We start from the raw sequence: 18,110 nt of genomic DNA on the forward strand, positions 1-18,110 counted from the left end.
TTACTCCAGGAATCTGGTGATGTACTCGCGGCTGCAGTGGGACCAGGTGAGGGGGACGGTGTCGTACAGGAGCTGTGGAGACATGATGAAAGGCCGTTTCCCAACAGGCTCGCAGTCATTGCCGTTTCCATCATGCTGAATGCCAAAGCTGTGTGAGAGCAGAGGCCGCGGGGCAGGTGAGCCATGGAAGAGCACCTGCCCGACCCTTCCCGATGCCTCCTGCCCCTTCCCACCCGCCTGCACGGGGCAAACCCATCAGACTGCTGTGCGGCCTCCGGAAGGTCAACCCCTCTGGGAGCCTCTGCCTCCCTGACCTACGATGGGGGTGGGACAGCTATGCTCCCTGAGCCTTCCTCCAGGGCTACCTGCCTAAGCCTGACAGCACCTGCGGGGACCGGCCAGTGGGGGGCACGGCCTGGAGGGCAGCGCCTGCTCCCTGGCGCCCAGCACCCCCGGACCTCGTCCTCGGCCTGCGGCTGTGAGCCGGAGGAGGGGCGTCTGAGCTGCCCTACCACAGAAAGGTTCTCAGGACGCCATCCTTGAGACAGAGCCAAGAAAGATTATGTTGGCTTGGCACTTAGGACATGCTATGCCCTGGCAGAGACCCCATCTTGCTCAGCCCTCAGAGCGGCCTGGGGGGGCTCAGAGAGGCTTGGGGCCCGGCCAAGGGAACGCAGCCAGGGAACGGCAGGTCCAGGGCACCGTGCTCTTTCTAGCACCACGAGCATCTTCGAGACCCTGCACGCTGCCCCTCAAGGAGCCTGAGCAGGTAAACCATGAACCCCCAAACCTCTGAGTGGCAGACCTGGCTGTGGGCCACCATCATCGGAGCAGCGGCCTGAGGCGCGGCCCCATGGAACAGCCGGGACCCCCTCGCACGGCCGGCTGAGCGCGTGGACCACCCTTAACCCTAGAGCCTCATGTGGACAGGCCAGCTGGCCGGAACCGTGAGCATCGCTGGATCTGACCCGCTTGACCAGCAGGGCACGCACAAAGGCCCAGAGAGGGCCGAGCACTTGCCCGGGGTCACAGGGCAACCAGGAATACACATGTAGTGGGACCAAGTCAGAATGTGAGCACGGAGAGCACCGCGGAGGGACCACCCCAGACCCGGGCTAACGTCCCGGCCACGTCAACCCCACCTCACACAGGACTCTCCGAGTTGGCCCCCGGGGTACCTGGACGGGCCTCTCCCCACCGGACAGGGAAGCAGCCTGGCTGTGGGGATGGGGCAGAGACGGTGCATGGCCAGGCCAGGGCAGGCCCCCCTAGCTGGGACCCGGTGCCCCAGGGGCAGGGAGGGGAAGCTGGGTGGGCTGAGCAGGCCGAGTACCTGTGTCCGAGCTCGTGGGCCACGGTGAAGGCCAGCGGCAGCCCTGTGTCCTCGTTGATATTACAGCTGCGGTGCGGCTGGCACATGCCCGCCACGTGGGACAGGCCCAGCGTCTCACAGGGCTGGTTCATGGCTGCACACAGGTCCTTCCTGCGGGTGCAGAGAGAAGCCGCCCTCAGGCTGACCTGGCCCTGCACCAGGCCCACCTGAGCCTAGAGTGAGTGAGTGAGCAAGGAGGGCGGCTGTCCCCTCCCGCCCAGACAGCCCACTAGCACCGCAGCCATGCCCGGGGCAGGGCCCTCAGGCACACGGGACACCTGTTGGCACCTGGGGAGCAGCCCAGCAGGATTTTGGTTCCTATCCCCGGGGGGGTGCCAAGGCACTGCTGGGACCCAGCAGAGGGAGACCCTGGACAACCACCTCCGACCCCTTTGCATTTGTCCAAGGTCGGGGCGGGGGGGCTGGCAGCCAGGGCAGCCTTGGCTGTCCAACAGGGGCAGGGGGCTCCTTCCAACAGAACCGCCCTGTCCATAGACTTCAGGGGTGGACACAGGAACCGTGTGTGATCAAAGTGTGTAAAGCACACGTGCACGTGATGACTGGCTGGGGACGTGTGAACGGGTCTGTGGACAGAACCAGGGTCCGTGCCCTGGTCGTGGGCTTGCGCTGGGAGCACCGGGGAAGGGGCAGGGGCGTAGACGCGAGCCCCAGGGAAGGGGCGCCGGTGTAGGGTGTCCCACATCCTCTCAGTATAGAAAGATCTCGCCGAACAGTGACGGAATCCGTCTCCAGCCGCCCTCCGAGGCTCCGGAGCAGCCCCCGCCCCCGGCACCTGGTCAGCAGGACGGCCGTGTCGTGGTGCAACGGGTGCGCGTCCCCCCTCATGTTGATGCTCTTTTGCCACCGGCAGAAGCTCCTCAGGGTGTTGTCTGCGTGGTGTGTGACCTTCAGGTCTTCCTGGGGCACAGAGAGCGGCAACTGGTGCCTCCCCGAGCCCAGAGGGCCAGGCCCCATGCTCCCCCGTGGGGACGCAGGACAGAGGGCAGGACGGGGCACAACAGCCTGGCCTGTGGACTGTCCCAGCTCCAGTGTGACCACCCCTCCCGCAGGCACATCCCGGGGACCGGGGAGAGGGCCGGCCAGGGACTGGGGGGTGAAGGGGGCCCCCGCCCGGGCTGAGCTGGCTCCCGGTGCCCTTCCGCACAGGGCGGCTCAGGGGACTGGGCAGCCCAGGGCCCGCGACCTCTCACCTCCTCATCCTCCAGCAGGACCAGGCGCACGAGGGTGATGTGGATGGGGTTCCCGATGCTGGGGTCGCGGAACAAGCCGGCCACCTGCCCGAGAGATGGGGTTGGGCTGGCACCCTGGATGGAAGGTGTAGACAGCCACCACCGACCCACCCCAAGCTGTGCACAGCCCCACCCACACACAGGCCGCACACGCAGCACACCGTGTCCCCGCATGTCCCCAACCGAGCACCAGCAGAGTCCACGTGTAACCCCCTCCCAGGCCCAGGCCGGCCCTGAGCACTGGCATGGGATTGGCTTCCCTGCCTCACAGCTCAAATATGGGCTTCTCAGCCCATCCCAGGGTCCTGGCTTGCCTGATCTCTTGGGCTGGGACAGCTAGGTCGCCTCCTCCTGCCCCGGGGGACATCAGACCAGCATCCCAGGACTGAGCCCTCCCATGAGACAGGAGAACTGGGCAGAGCTGACAGAAGGGATGGGGCGGGCACAGCCCCCGGAGTCTCCCCACTGGCCTGCCATCCCGTGGGGCAGGCGTGCACATGTGTCTGAGGCCCTGTGGCTACACGGAGCTCCCCACTCAGTCCTGGGAGAGAAGGCCACCCCAAAGACAGCAGGTGCATCGAGGGGCAGGGAAAGGGCCAGGGAAAGCTAGCTTCTCTGTGAGGCTCCCTCAGCACGAGGAAGGGGCTGGGCCAGGACCGGGCGGGCGTCAGGTTCCTGGTGGCGGAGATGGCAGGACAGGTGGTTATGGGGGGCTTCTAGTAAGTCCATCCAGAGACATAACATTCAGACAGGAATGGACAAAACACACGCTTCAGAAGGGTGCTGTAGGCCCTGATAATGGGGACAAGTTGCACTTTGAGAGCCCAAGGTTAGGGACGGGTTGGACAAGCAGCACCACATGTGCACCTCGGCACGCGGGCTGCAAGCCTGGGAGCCCTGTGTACCACCCCCCGCCAAGGCAACCCCTTCTGCCCCCTCCAGCTGCCCTGCATCCACCCTCAAGGCCACTGCCCAGGCCAAGGGGCCAGCACCTCCTGCCTGGCTGGCTGTGGAGGCCTCTCAGCAGTGTCCCCACGCACCCCGCCCACCTACAGCCTCGCAGCCCGCTGCCGCCAAAACTCAAGCCCAACCACCTCGTGCCTTTGCTTAAAGCAGTAAGTGGGGCTTCCCGTCCACTGGGCAAGGACCAAGTCCCAGTCCTGACCCACTCGCTCACCACCTCTCTTGTCCCCACTGCCTGGTTCCGACCAATCTGGCTCATTCTCAGAATCCTGTGAGCGTCCCGACCACAGGGCATTTACACATGCTGTGCCCTCACCTGGAACACCCGTCCTCTCATCTCCTCTCCAGCTCTCACCCTCCAGCACATCTGCCAGGAGCCTTCCTTCCACCTAACGCTCCCAAAGCCTCGTGAACTCGTCCTTCCTAGCAGCCCCTCTGCTGACCTGCATGTTCCTCAGGATGACGGTTTCACTAACATCACGCTCCCTGGCCAGACCCGAGCCCCACGCAGGCCATGTCTGCGTGGGCCCCCTCTGACATCCCAGCGACCCATCCAGGGCCTGACCCACGATGAGCACTCAAGAAATATCTGCTGAATGTTGGGGCGCCTGGGTGGCTCAGTGGGTTAAAGCCTCTACCTTCGGCTCGGGTCATGGTCCCAGAGTCCTGGGATCGAGTCCTGGGATAGAGCCCTGCACCGGGCTCTCTGCTCAGCAGGAAGCCTGCTTCCCCCCACCCCTGCCTCTCTGCCTGCTTGTGATCTCTTTTTGTCAAATAAATAAATAAAATCTTAAAAAAAAATCTGGGATCACAACCAGGTTTGACCCAGAGCCCCTGCTCTTACTTCTTAGCTTTGGGAAATCCCATTTGTCTGGTTTTAGAGATTCTCAGTGCACTTTAGCTCTGAAGGCTCTGAGAAGGTCTGCAGCAAACGAGTCTGTGTTCCTTTTTGTTAACCTCTATTGCCAAACTTCTCCAGCTGTGCCACCTTTTTTCACAAAATACCCATTATCATCTCTTGGAGTAAGTCCTCCCTGGAACATTCTTTGAGAAACATTACAATGAAGCAGTTTCCCAAGCGTGGGATCCTGCATTCAGTGAATGAGCGTGTCCTCCAGAGGGACAAAAAGGGTGAGCTCTCCCCATCTCGACCACTTTGTTCCCCCATCCTTCTAGCAGGCTCTGGCCACCACAGCCTCACAGCTGCCTGTCCCTGGGCAGAGGACAGAGTGGGGCTTTGGAGGCAGACAGATCTGAGCTCCAGCCCTGGCTCGGCCAGTAATCAGCTATGTGACAGTGAACACGTCCCTAGACCTCTCTGAACCTTTGTTCCCTCCCCCGTAAAGTGGGAGTGAGCCTGAGGCAAGGCAGTGACCATGGGACACTGGACGAGCAGGTACTCACGAGGCCGCGTCCCTTCTCAGAGGCTGTCCTCACCCCCCCATGTCCCAGGTACGCAGCACTGTGAGGCTCCTAGGCAGCCCCACTCTATCCTGACCCATGCCGGGCTTGCCGGCTCAGGAAAGCCTGATATGGTCCAAAGTACGTGAATGAGAGCCCCAACCCCTCCTCCAGGACGGGGTTCCTAAAGTGAAGGCACGAGTCCTGTGCCCCTGGACAGGGAGGCAGGAAGGGGCCAGGTCCCAGGCCAAATGGCTGACCCATCCCCCAGGGGACGCCACGGGGGAGCCTGGAGGGCCCAGCACCTGGCCTATGGGGAACACCCAGGAAGGATGAGGGGAAATGAACAGCCAGGGGCTCCAGCCCAGCTCCTGGGCCTCTGTTGGGCTGAGCCCCAAGACGGGATGAAGACCCTGTGGCCTTAGAACGTGGCCTTGCTTATCCTCCCCCTGGGGTTCAGTCCCCGCCCCCTGGCCTGTAGGGCATCCCCGTGCTGGGCAGACGAGGCCGCAAGGAGGCTTGGCTAGGCTCTGAGGTCTCCTGGGCCAGGCGGAAGGCAGCGGCTCTCACCGCATGAGGAGCAGGGAGCCTGAGGACCGCCACGTCAGGCTGGAACTGGCCCAGAGCTGAGCTTGCTGGTGAGGCTGGAGCCGTGGGGGCGCAGAGACCACGGCCAGAGGCCCCTCCTGTCCTGGAACCCCCGCCTCACCTCTAGAAGGTGGCGGCCAGACACTGGATGTCTCCGGGCTGCTGAAGGTAAGGGGCTGGTGCAGAGGACGCAGCCGACTATGGCCCCGGCACGTGGATCGCACACTGTGCTCACCCGGGAGAGGGGGCCACGTGGCGTCTGCCCCCTGGGTGGCCTGCTAGGGCTGGGGCACCGATCTTTCCTGTCACAGGGAGGCCACAGGGAGGGGGAGGCTAGCACCCTGCAGTTCCAGGAATCACCGGCTCCAGCCACCGGGCACCGGGCGGGGCGGGGACAGGACACCTCCGCTCCCATCCAGGTCTGCCCTGCCTCATGTGCAGTGTGACCTGAGCAGGTCACTCACCCTCTCACGGCCTACTTTTCCCAACCGGCTTGTGGAGCCCAGATCAGCAGGGACAGCCCCAGCTCCCATCATCATGCCCAGGCCACAGATGAGCAAATTGAGGCTCAGGCAGGCCAGGTGTCGCCTGAGGTCAGCAGCTGGCGGACTCTAACAGTGGACAGACCCTTCAAACGCTCATGAATGCTGGTATCACAGGCAGGGGCCGCCCTGGCTAGGTGCTTCCATGTCCCCAGAGCCCAGGGATCGTGGCACAAAGGGGGAAGGTCTGCTTAGACCAGCGTGAATGAACCAACACGACTACGGGCTCCCCAGGTAGTCATGGACAGCGGCTGTAACCACCGCCGGTCTCCACTCCCCTGCTCTGCGCAGCAGCCCCTCGCAAAAGCCCAGAGTGGGCCCCGCTCTCTCCTGGTGACACCCCACACCTAGCCCAGCCCGCCTGGACTCCAGAGCCTGAACGCCGCTCCTCCTGCCCAGACCCGGGGTCCAGCCTGCCAGCTGTCCTGCACCTCCAACACCGCGCACCACGCACCGCGCAGGCTCACCATATTCATGATGGTCAGCACGTAGCTCTCGACTTGCGGCTGCCCGTGGTACTCCACCATTTTGGCGTCGGCCACCACCAAGGTCTCCACCCACTTCTCTCTGCTGACTGAGCGCTGATGGAGCCGCCTCGGCCCCGTCCGCCGCCGCCCCTGCTGCCGCTGCTCCCAGCGCTCCCGCCGCGCCTCCAGCTCCACCGATGCTGTGGGCCCCAGGGGCTGGGGGTCAGCGGCTGGCCCAGGGTGTGCATCACAAAGGCCTCTGCTCCACAGCTCGCCCCAGGGCCGCAGGAACGGCACTGGGCCCAGAGCTAGCGGCCTGGACTCCCACTGTGGCTCTGCACGGGCCTGTGCCGTGTGACCCTGCGCCGGTCACTTCCCAACCCTGACCCCGAGCTCCCCAGAGGAGTAAAGAGGAATCAGCCGCAGACCCTCAGAAGGTGCCCTCGGGGCACAATGGTAGGATAGATATGGGTCCCCATCTCCCCCCCTCCCGGTCCCCAGGCACTCCCTGTCTGTGGGGCCGGGTGGATCCCAGCGCAGGGTCCCCCGGGCCCAACACCCACCCGGGAGGCCATCCCCACTAGAGACCTGCTCGCCTGTCCCAGTCTGCCCCAGAGAGGAGGACGCACATCTGTGAAGCTGGGAAGACTGTGAGTCTGGGTACCCGTTCCGCTGAGCAGAGGCCCTGAGCTGAGGCAGCCTCCGGGGCCAGCATGCCAGCCGAGCAGTCCCCACAGCCCAGCAGCGCTTGCTGGGTGGCTCCGTACCTGGACTGGCCAGTGATGTGGCCGCTGGGCAGAGAAGGAGCTACCCAGGAACCGAGGTTGGCTATGGTGGGCTGGGCGGAGTGGGGACAGGAGGGAGGCTGATGGCTGCGCTGCTGGGCTGGGCTCAGGGAGGAACCAACAGCGCTTCAGTGAGTGAGGAGGGGAGGCACCGGAGGGAGGAGCCCAGGGCAAGGGCAGGCCTGGCAGCAGAGGCCCCAGGCCTGTGGGCCTTTCAGAAGGCGGAGGCTACGGTGATGTCCGCTGGCCTGTCTGCATCCTTTTGGTTCAGGGGAGCTGAGCATGGACGTGTGGACAAGGGAGCCTTCCAGAAAAGCGCTCCAGGCCTCCAGGCCCGTGGCCTTCCCCAGAGCCGGCAGCAGAGGCGCATACCTTGTACCCCACAGGTGCCTGCAGCTGCGGGGTTGCCCGGCGCGGTTTCCCTCTCCGGTGCCTGGCGCTTGTAGACCACGTGGGGCTGGGCGTGGCCGGGCTGGGGCGGGACGCCGTCGAGGGGCTCGATGAAGTAGTCCTCGTTGGAGAGCTGGAACACACCTTTCTGGGAAAGAAGGGCCAGGGTCACAGGAGAGGGCTGGCACTGGGCACTCTGCCCACCCGTCCCCGAGGCCCGTCCTGTCAGCTGAGGCCACACTGCTCCCAACACTCCTGACTGACCCCAAATGCACACGCTTTCCTCCCTCTGGGCCTTGAACCCTCAGCCCAAGGTGGAGCTCGGAAGCCGCAAGTCTCAGGAGGACGCTCCCCCCTCACCCGTCAGGGGCAGGAAACGGGGCCATGGTGCATCTAAGACAGCATCTTCCACACAGGCCCAGAGGGCCCTCTTGAGTCAGCGGCCAGGCCCCCAGACCACTCTTGTCGGCTGCCAGCCATTGTGTCCTCGCCCGGCTGCCTGCATCCCCGTCTCCCCGAGGCAGTGAATCACTCACACGGCAGCTCTGCCCACGCCCCAGCCGCGGGGATGCCCACTGTCACCAGGACATCCTGGCCCCCGGTCCCAGGGCCTGCCAGAGCAGGGAGGCAGGCGGGGGTGTCTCCGGGTGCCCATCTGCCAGCATTCAGAGAGGCCGGGGAGGGGGGTGTTGGGAGGTGTCCGGGCAGCCCACCACCTCCAGAGGAAGCCCAGGCCTCCAGCAGGGAGAAGGATTTTCTCACCTCTACAGCTCCCTCCTTGGCCCCAAATCTGCCCCCCTCAGGCTGGGCAGGGCCGAGAGCCCCGAGGGCCAGAAAGCGCACCCCGGAGACTGGGTTTGAGTGCGTAACCGGGCAGCTGTGGGCAGTGCCCTCCAAGCCAGTCTCCTCGCCCGCCAGCAGAAACAGCACCACAGGCTCAGCGGGGGCAGCTTCTACGAGATTAACGAGATGAAGGAAGACCGGCCCAGGCTCCCCGAGGTCCCCGAGACCTGCAGCTGTGCTGCAGGCTGTCCATCATTAGGCCCTGTCCTCCAGCCCATGGCTTCCCTGAGCCCTCGGAGCTGAGGGAATGGTGGACGGCTGACAGTGCACACACGTCCCCCCCCACACCCCCCCACCTCCCTCAGAGGGCTGGCCCGGTCACCCAGCCAGGAGCAGAAGGGGTCCCTGTGCTGCCCAGAGTGGCAGCGTGAGGTAACAGCGGCCCCCAGCCCTAGCCAGCTCCACGGGGAGGGGCTGGCTGGGGCCCCGTCTCCCCAGAGGAAAGGGAGCCGGGGGCTGTCTGACCGGGAGAACACCCTAAAGGGATCTGAGGGGGAAAAGAGTAATAACAGAGGCTCCCGGGGAAGGAGGGCTGCGCTGTTTGAAGTTTGAAGAGTTCCTGGGTCTACACAGTGAGTGATTCTCAAAGGGGGCTCTCTGCCCCTGCAGCTTCCACACTGGGGAAGGGTCGGAAACGTGGGCTTGGGAGACCCACCCCGACCCACCGCAGCAGGCCGTGTTAAGGAGGCCAGCGGGTGCTTCCGGCTCGCAGTCAGGCTGGAGGAGGGAGGACCGCCAAGCTGGGGGACAACACCCGCCAAGGTCCAGGCCTGACCTGGGGGTGGGGGGTGCGCACTCACCAGCCCGTCGCAGGCGCTGATGGCCGCCAGGCCGCCCTCCAGCTCGGGGTCCTGCACCTCGCCCAGCAGGTGGCAGGCGGGCGCGCGGGCGCGGATGTGCGTGCGCCCCAGGCCGCCGCGCCGCCGAGTCTCGCTCACGAAGCTGGGCGCCAGCAGGTGCGGGTTCGTGGTCAGGTTGAAGCGCAGCTCGCGCCCCCGGTACTGCAGCTCGTAGAAGGCGGGCGCGGCGCGGTGCGTGGACACGTCCCGCTTGCGCAGCGCGCGCGGCCACAGCTCGTAGGACAGGAAGGAGCCCCCTGCGTCCACGCGCACGGGGTGTACGATGTCCAGCGCCGCGCGGCCGTCTGCGCCATGTCCTGCGGGGAGAAAGCCGGCGGAGACCCGGCGTGAAGGGGCCGCGGAGGAGGCAGAGGCCAGGGTGCCACCGCCGCGGGCGGAACCTTGCCTCCCCAGCCCAATTCTCTGCCCGGGTTACCCGCTAACCCCCCACGGGCCCCCGCCCCTCCACAGGCGGCCAAACCGATGGATCGAGCCCCCCACCCTGCCGTGGTCCCCACCCTGACCTGGCCGCATGTCAGGAAAAGGCAAAGCTCTGGCAGCGGCCGAGGCGGCCCCGGGCAAGGCTGTTGCTCCATCCCACCTCCCTGCACCTGCTCGAGCGCCTGCGACTCGGCCCACCGGCCTCACACCTGCTGCCCTGCCGGTGGGGCTCCGCGGGCCAGAACTTTCACCCGGTCACGTCCTGCTCCCGGGGCTCACTGAGCCCTCCCCTGAGCACTTTATCTTCACAGCATGGCTCCCTGTGCCCCTTCCCGGCTGTATTTTTCCCCAGAGCACCTCCGACACACCATGTGGCTTCACATTTCAACTATGTTTCTGTTTGTCAATTTTCTCCTGGGGTAAACCCCAGGAGGGCGAGAATCCTTAGTCTTTGCTGGAACTTTACCAGCCAGTGTCTTATTGCTTGGGGTTGTTAAAAAGAAGTAGTTGCTCAGTAAACGCTGAGTGACTGTGTGCAATGGGGGTAATCACCGCTTGTACTCTGGGGGCTCTTGTGGGAATCAATGAACTGACCCCCCCAACCCTCGGGGGCCTGGCGGGCTGACTGCACCTGCCGCGATCAGGATTACTACGTTGACTGTATAGCCTGGGGGGTTTATAAATGGCTCTCAGGGCCAGAGGGTTCTGCATGTGCCTCCAGGCCCCCTGGCATGGGGAGACAGAGGAGGACCACCCAGATGCATGCCCCCCACACACACACCCGCAGAGCGGCTCTGCTGTATTTCTTTTACACACAAGAGTTCATTTGGAGAGAAGGTTCCAGGACTGGGAAAAAATTTGTAGACCTGCACTCAGGCCCCTGCAGTTGGCGGAATCCCCGTCACCGTCCTCATGGAGTTCCCTGTCACACCTTCTCTTAACCTTTTTTGCCATGGACCCCTTGTCAGAATAACATTCTCGAATGCATAGGATACAATGCAAGTGAGTGCCAAGGAAGCAGATTATACTGAAATACAGCCATCAGCACAATTTTGGGAGTGGGCTACCGACGTCGGCGCTGCTTCACGAACGCACAAAGCAGGACCTAAGGGCAAATTCAACAGCTATGGTAACCGTGCAGTAGTGATGAGCTACAACCGTATTTGAGACAGAAAAACACGTTTTCTGGGTTGGAAACAAAGTCACAGGGGCTGCTAATGCTACCGTAGTTGGGTGCGACCACGCATAACTGAAGAAAACGCTTAGAGGTAAAAAACTTAGAGACGTTCTATCTTCCCATCAGAGTTCATGGTCCTTTACATCTTGCCCGTGTCCCTGGGGCTGCGGATTCCAGGCGAGGACCCCCGCGGTGAAGGCTGCAGGCTGCTTCTGGAGAAAGCACAGGGGCTTTGGGGATGTCCACACTGGCCCAGAGCCACAGAGCGAGAGGGACAGAGCCGAGACCCCACTCCAGGTCCCCCACATGGCTTCAGTCTCTGCAGGAACACGGCTGTGTGCTCACAGCAGTCCGTGCCTCGCTGAGCCTGTCTCCCAGTCGCTAACATAAAGGACGTGCCCTAGAGCAATTTTGCAAACTTGTGTAGCTACCAGACCTGGTCTTCAAAAGGAATCTCGTGTAGACACACAGACACATCAGAGCAGTGCCGCTGTGGGGGTCAGGGGTCCTGGCGCTGAAGCTCGTGTCCCTAGGCTCTGAGGAACAGTTAGGAAACTGGCCCGTCCAATGTTTCTCTCAGCCCGAGGTCCTGCCCTGCCCAACTGGGTGTATGCCCAGCTCTCCGGAATCCTGGCCGCCCAGGACAATGACCCCTCAGGCCGTAGGAATGCCTGGGCGCCCGGCAAAGTCCCGCCAGGGACCTCTCTGTAGCCGCCTGCTGGGGCCACGGGGGCAGCCAAGCCCAGCCAAAGCTCCATCCGGGCCAGGCTGCAGAAACCACCTCGCCGGGCTCCTGCAGACGGCCCTGCACAGGCCAGTGCTGTGCCCCTGCCGAGGCCGCGCCCCAGCATCCACAGCCGCCTGGGGGGCAGCCCATGGGGTGCTATCCAAGAGCAAGTTCAGTCCGAGGCGGACGGGTGGGGTCACTCTGTGAGGCTCCGGGCAAAGCTTCCCTCTCCGAGTCTCTGGAGGACACGAACGCAAGGGTTTCCCAGACTTCTTGGGTAAGAATTTGTGAAAACCAAATTAAACCAAGTTCCCAGGCCCTGTCCCAGACCCGCTGAATCAATGTCTCCAGGAAATGGGACTGGGAAGCTGCGTTTTTTTACCAAGAGCCTCAGGGGACTATGATCATCAGGGAAGTCCGGAAATCCTCGGCGGGGAGTGACCTTGGCCGGACATCAGCAGTACCTGCCAAGCTCTAAAGGCCATGGGGGCCCAGAGATGGATTCCATAGACCCAGGACTCTGGGGCCCCAGAGTCTGTATGTCCCTTGGCCATGCAGGGCCTGTGACGTGACAGTCCCCAAGGCTGAGCTCTGGAAGCCAGTGGGCCGGCTTGTTGGATGAGACTCCGCACTCCGACACCCTCGCCGGGGCACTCGGGGTCCAGGGCTGCCCGCGGGCTCCGTCTTGTCCCTGAGTTGATCCTGTTTCCTCATTTTGGCTTGCACCAATATTGAAAAATATTTAATCCGTTGCCTATGCTTAAAAAGGACATGATCTTGTCCAAAAATCTCCACTTTCAGCTTTGAGAAGTCTTAGCCATCCACGTCAGGCCTCCATTCCCACCTCGCAGAAGTGGCTGGCGTGGAGCAGGGAGCCCCGCTGGAGAGGACCTGCACCCCCGGCCAACCCCACTACCCCCTAGTGTGTTCCCCTCAAATGCAGGCTGCCCTTTGGCCTCCTGGCTGCGCGGTCTTTCAAGGACTAAAGCACAGCACTTCTCACAGAAACGGGGGTACAAGAGACAGGCCGCCCGCCGGGTTTGTTCCCACGTCAGGCCGCCCTGGTGCGTGGCCTTTGCTGCGTCACCCCTGGCTACTAACTGCGAGGGACGGTTAGGTGAGCCAAAGTCCGGGAAAAACGTGGGAGACCCTGTACCTCCCCTCAACATCGAGAAAGAGGTGTAAGGCCCAGCGCTGAGTGGCCCAGCGAGGGGAGGGGACACAGCCCCGACGGACAGAAGTGAGGAGAAGCCTCATTGGACAGGGTGGCATGAGGTCCTCTGAACCTGGAGCGTCCCGGAGCGGGCCCGGGAAATGCCACAGGTGCGGGCAAGAGAGGCGGCCAGCTTGGGCCCCCCCATAATTGTCTTGTAAAATGAGACAGTGGGCTGACAAGATACGGCACTGCCGGGCACGTGGGCTTGGAACACAGGAAGGTTCCTCCGGCTCGGCCACTCCACAGCTGTGTGGCCCGGGGACGTCACTCCGTCATCGGGCTGAGTCTCCACCAGCCCGCCTGCCCAGAGAACCCAGGGCCGTGAGCAGAAGGACAAAGGTAGCGGGATGACACAGCGGCTGTGTCCCAAAACTCTATTTTCAGTATCATTCCCAGCGGCGCCCCGGGCATGGGCCACCCCCGCCCAGGCCGCTAAAGCCAGCCAAAGGTAAGGGGGCGTGGGGGCCGGCCCGAAGCGCTCAGGTCCCCGAGGAATGGCTGCCGTGTGGCTCACTCCTGGCAAGAGCAGCGTGTTGGGGGCATCAGGGGGTCATGGGCGCGAATGACAGGGGGGATTCTGAACGGCGGCGGAGAAGTGACCCCAAGAACTCCAAGCAAGTGTCCCTGGGGAGGGAACCTTGCCCGGCCCTGACGGGAATCCCTGCTCTCCACCTTGGGCAAACCGCGCAAGACAGAAATTCAAGGTGACTTATAAAGAAGCAGCCTATTCGGTTCAGAAAGGTGACCAAAAGGCAGGTCAAAGGCATGAGGCTCGCGCACCCTCCAGACAGCGGGTCTGAATCTCAGCTCGGCCACTGCAGCGGTGAGCCCCCCGTTGAGTAACTCAACCGCCCCACCTGCTTCTCCACCTGTCGGATGGGGGCCACCACCACCGCACCTGCTCCCCTGGGCTGTGAGTGGAACGAGCTCCCACGCAGGTGCTGGGAACCAGAGACGGCACTAAGCCATCGGGAGCGAAGCTATAACCCAGAATTAGCACGCGAGCTTCTAAAGGGTTCTCCGCGATTTCCTAAAAGCCTGTTTTCTCTCTTTGCTTAATGGCTTAAGAAAGAGCTTTTTAATCAAAAAAAGAAAAAGAAAGACTTACAGGAAGTTATCACTCCACAATAACTTTTATTTTCTGGTTTTGCTCTGCTCTCATCTTTTTTGTAACTTATGTTGTTTTGCCATTAAAATGGTTTATAAAGGGGGGCAGGCGAGTTACGAAGCAGACAGCCTGTCCACTGTCTACAGCCGACCCCCAGCAGAGACTGGCTGACACTCTGAGCCCCCCAGGGCTGGCAGGGCCTACCTGTGGCTCCAGGCTCCGTGAGTGCGCAGGGCTGAGCGAGAGCACGGCTGCGGGCACTGGGCAGCGAGCCTGCTGGGTAGGAGCCCTGTGCCCAACGGACGGAGCCCCTGCCACAGCGGGCGTTAAGTACTTGGAGTATCATCCCTCGGTGACAGAACTGTCACTTTGCAGCTTCTACCAGAGAATGCCAACGTGTTTACCCTCCCCTCTCTATCAAAAACCTGAGTCACAGTCCAGCCCTTCAAACGACCTGACCCCATGCTCATGTCAAAGGAAAAAATAACCAGGGTGCGCGCGCGCGTCCCCCAGCCGGCCTGCGCGTGCCCAGCATGCACACTGGGCTCATGCGTGCCGTTCAGCAATGAGGATGGGGACATTACCGGCCCCAGTCCCATCAACCGCCACAAGCTCCTTGATTTGTCACAGAAGAAAAAGTCAGGATACACTTCCTAAAAGTGAGTCCAAGATAGGCCCTTTTGGTCTCAAAGAAGATAGTGCTGAGAGGGTAGGGCCCCTGGTCTAGGACTCCTGGGTCAGCTCCAAAGAAAATGACACACAGCTCAGGCATCCTGAGTGGGGGCAGCTGGGGGTCCCCATGCTGTATACCTAGGAGTTAGCGGAACAGACATTCCCCCAGGAGTGCGGGGGGCCGATCAGACAAGAGAAGGTACCGGCTCTGTCAGGTAAGCTCAAACAGCAGGCCAGAACCACAGGACTCCGCAGGGTCTCCCTGGTCTAGGTGGGTCTCAGTGGCGGTCACTCTACCCTGGGCTAAGAACTGATAACAGCATCTGGATCCTCCCAAGAACCCTGCTGGGGAAAACACCGTTCTCCCCACTTAACTACGGTCCTGGAGCGGCAGGAGCTCTGCCAAGCTCATACACTGGCTGGCCTGCAGTGGAAGTGGAGAGGGTCCTGACCCCCCCCCCCCACTCCTCCCACCACTGCCAGGGGGCCTGGACCCCAGTAAGGGCTCAGGGACTGTTCCCTGGAGCAACCATTTCCTGCTGCCTCATCCCTAGCACCTAGTCGGTCCTCACGACCCGGCTCTGGGCAGGTGGAAAACAGGATTCACACAGTAGCTAAGGAGCCCAACCTGGCAGGGCACGCTCTCCGAGCCTCTCCCCTGGATCCTGAAAGAACTTTCTATCACCTGCCTTGCAGGCCTGTTGTAGAGAGGGTGAGAAATAAGAGTGCATTAAATATTTGCTTCCTCTCCACCCCCATACCCTGCTGCTAGAGGAAACCTCCCTAAAACCCCCACACCCATGAGCTACTCGCCTCAAGGGCTCCCCAAAACCTCTAAGATCTGGTTTAAATGCCTCCTTAGACTCCGGCCCCAGACGCTTTTCCCTTCAGTCTCTGTGCTGGAGAGGCAAGAGTCCCCCATCCCCAGCACGCAGACCTAATGCGGCCCACGCCCCGTGGCAGGGACGTCCCCACTCCCTCCAGCCCACCCCGAGCTCATCCATCTCCCGTCCCTCCTGGCTCTGGCCTCTCCTCCCCTACAAAGCCTTCCCGACCGCTTGGCCAGCATGGCTCTCAAAGCTATCCGACCAACCCCCATCAGACCAGGGGCTCCCTGGGCGCGGGGTCCGGGGTCTCCTAGACCCTTGGCTCCTAAAATCCCAGGCCGGCTGCCTCGGACGCGCCTGGAGTTCCGCGGCCGAGGAAGGCCTGGACGCCGGCCAGAGGCTCGTCGGAGGCCGGCCGGGCGGGGCAGGGAGAGCCGAGCCCAGGGCCGGGAGAGAAGCTCCCCTCCGCTGCGCTCGGGCGTCTGCACACTCCGGGGAGGGGAGGCAGGAAGTGCTGGGGGCGCGCGAGCCAGGCCCCCGCGCCGCGGACCGCCCGCTGCAGCCCGGAGCTGTGACCCCGCGCCCCGGCCCGCGGCGTCCCGGCGGGCTGCTCTCGGACCGGGCGCCGACGAGGCTCGACACGGAGCCCTCCGCGCGCAGACCGCGCTCCGTGCAGCCCCGCGGACCATCCCCGGAGGGGCCCCGCGCACTGGGCTAAAAGTACGCCCGAGGACGGAGGGGCTGCCTCCAGGCACGGGCAGGGGGCCGCCGGGTGCGCGGCTTTGTCCCCCGGCCCCGCCCGGTCTAGAGCCCCCGGGGTGCGCGGGGGGCGCGCGGGGCCGGCCGGCGGGGAAAGGCGGCCACCCACCTGGTGCGGGTCCGGGGTCGCCGGGCGCCAGGGCGCAGAGCAGCAGGATCAGGGGGCGCAGCCGCGGCGCGGGGCTGTAGGGGCTGCGGGCGCTGCGGGCGCTGCGGGCGCTGCGGGCGCTCGGGCGGCCGGGCATGGCCGGGGCGGGCGGCGCCGGGGGGTACCCCGCGCGCGCGCTCTCGTCCGTCCCGTCCGCTCGCTGCCCGGTCCGGGTCTGGCTCAGGACATGCCCGGCCCGCGCGCAGCTCCCGCGTCAGGACCCGGCCTGCGGCAACAAAGACTGCAGGGCCCGCCCCCTCGGCGGCGCAGGAGCCTCCAGGGACCGAGAGCCCGACGGCGAGAAAGAAAGAAAGAGAGAGAGGAGAAGAGAGGAGCGAGGGAGGGCGGGAGGGGGCCGCGCGGCCGGGCCGCCCCGCCCCTCCCGCCGCCCCGCCCCCCCCGGCCCGGCCCCGCCCCCCCGCCCGGCGGGCCCCGCCGGCCGCGGTTTGGGGGCGGGTCCCGGCTGGGCGCGCGCGGCGCCCCCCGACGGCCGTGACCGCCCTCCCGGCCGCAGGCGCCCTCTGGCGGCAGAGCCGAGCCGGGCCTCCGGGCCGCGATCCTCCAAGCCCCACTACGAGCCGGAATTTCCGGAATGTCGCTCTTCCCAGAACAGGCTGGACCCCCTGGGAAAAGGGGTCCGGAGGTCCCCCGGGGGACTCCCTAGTGGACCCTACTCCAAAGCCGGCTCAGGAGAGTGGCCTGGCCGGTGGGCGGCGGCTCCCACGTGAGGCCAGTCCCGCAGCCACAGTGTCCATTCTCCTGCGCGGCCGTTGGGTTAGCTCTGGCCAAAGCGGGGTCCCGTGGGCGCGGGCCCCGCCATCTGTCCTCAGTGGCCGCAGCCCTTCCTCCTGTGCTCGCGGGAGCCTGGTCCTAGGACACTCCAGCCTTCACTCACCCTGTCCCCTACACAGGGACCTCCTGGAGTTCCCCGGGCTGGGCGGGGGTAGCCTCCCGCCCCTGGCCTGGAGACCCACACTCCTCGCTGTCATCCTCCCCTTCCAGGAACGTTCCCTCGTTCCTGGAAGCTCACTCCCAGCTCCTGCACCCTTAGCCCTACTGTCCTTCCAGGACACAGGGAGTTCGTGGCTGCTCAGTTCCTTGATGCCCTCATTTCCCAGGGACCTTTCATCCACTTCTGCCACCAGCCCCCAGGCCCACAGCCTAGGCTGTCATCCCCAACTGTCCCACATTGGAAACCTGAGGGCGGGGGCCAGACTTTCCACACCTGACCCTGCTACTTTCCCACCCTCCCCAGACCACCCTCTTCATCACATTCTATGGGTTCTTCCTCTGGTCCCGAGTCACCTTCTTCCTCTCCCCCCCCCATCACCCCCTCCTGGCTTCACCCACTTGCCTTCCTAGCTACATCCACTGCTTGACCTCTGGCTCCCACCCAACCCCCTTCTATCCCCCTCACTCCCATGACAGGGACAATTCAGGCCGCCGCATCCAGCCACACACACATCTCACCCCGTGCACTAAGCCTGTGCCTGGCACCCATGAGCTTCCCCTCATCTGGACCCTCCAGCGGTTGGAGACAAATGCTTCTACCGTTCCCTCCTTCTTCCCCAGGGACCGTGCTCCGGGGCCCCCTC

At 63.9% G+C, this 18,110-nt stretch overlaps 1 protein-coding gene across 3 annotated transcripts in view; it reads right to left on the reverse strand.

Moving 5' to 3' along the window:
• ADAMTS7 (ADAM metallopeptidase with thrombospondin type 1 motif 7) overlaps positions 1-16,827 on the reverse strand; it is a 42,945-nt gene extending 26,118 nt beyond the window's left edge. For all 3 annotated transcript variants that reach the window (XM_047735693.1, XM_047735694.1, XM_047735692.1), the window contains exons 1-8: positions 16,477-16,827; positions 9,402-9,757; positions 7,741-7,906; positions 6,584-6,783; positions 2,584-2,667; positions 2,166-2,290; positions 1,334-1,483; positions 5-148 (exon numbers count right to left, since the gene is read on the reverse strand). In XM_047735693.1, the coding sequence (XP_047591649.1) occupies positions 5-148; positions 1,334-1,483; positions 2,166-2,290; positions 2,584-2,667; positions 6,584-6,783; positions 7,741-7,906; positions 9,402-9,757; positions 16,477-16,612 (1,361 nt within the window). In that variant the 5' untranslated portion in view covers positions 16,613-16,827. The remainder of the gene's footprint in view (positions 1-4; positions 149-1,333; positions 1,484-2,165; positions 2,291-2,583; positions 2,668-6,583; positions 6,784-7,740; positions 7,907-9,401; positions 9,758-16,476) is intronic.
• Between the last annotated feature and the right edge of the window lie 1,283 nt (positions 16,828-18,110).

Source organism: Lutra lutra, chromosome 7, assembly GCF_902655055.1.
Source record: "Lutra lutra chromosome 7, mLutLut1.2, whole genome shotgun sequence".
NCBI classification, from domain to species: Eukaryota; Metazoa; Chordata; class Mammalia; order Carnivora; family Mustelidae; genus Lutra; species Lutra lutra.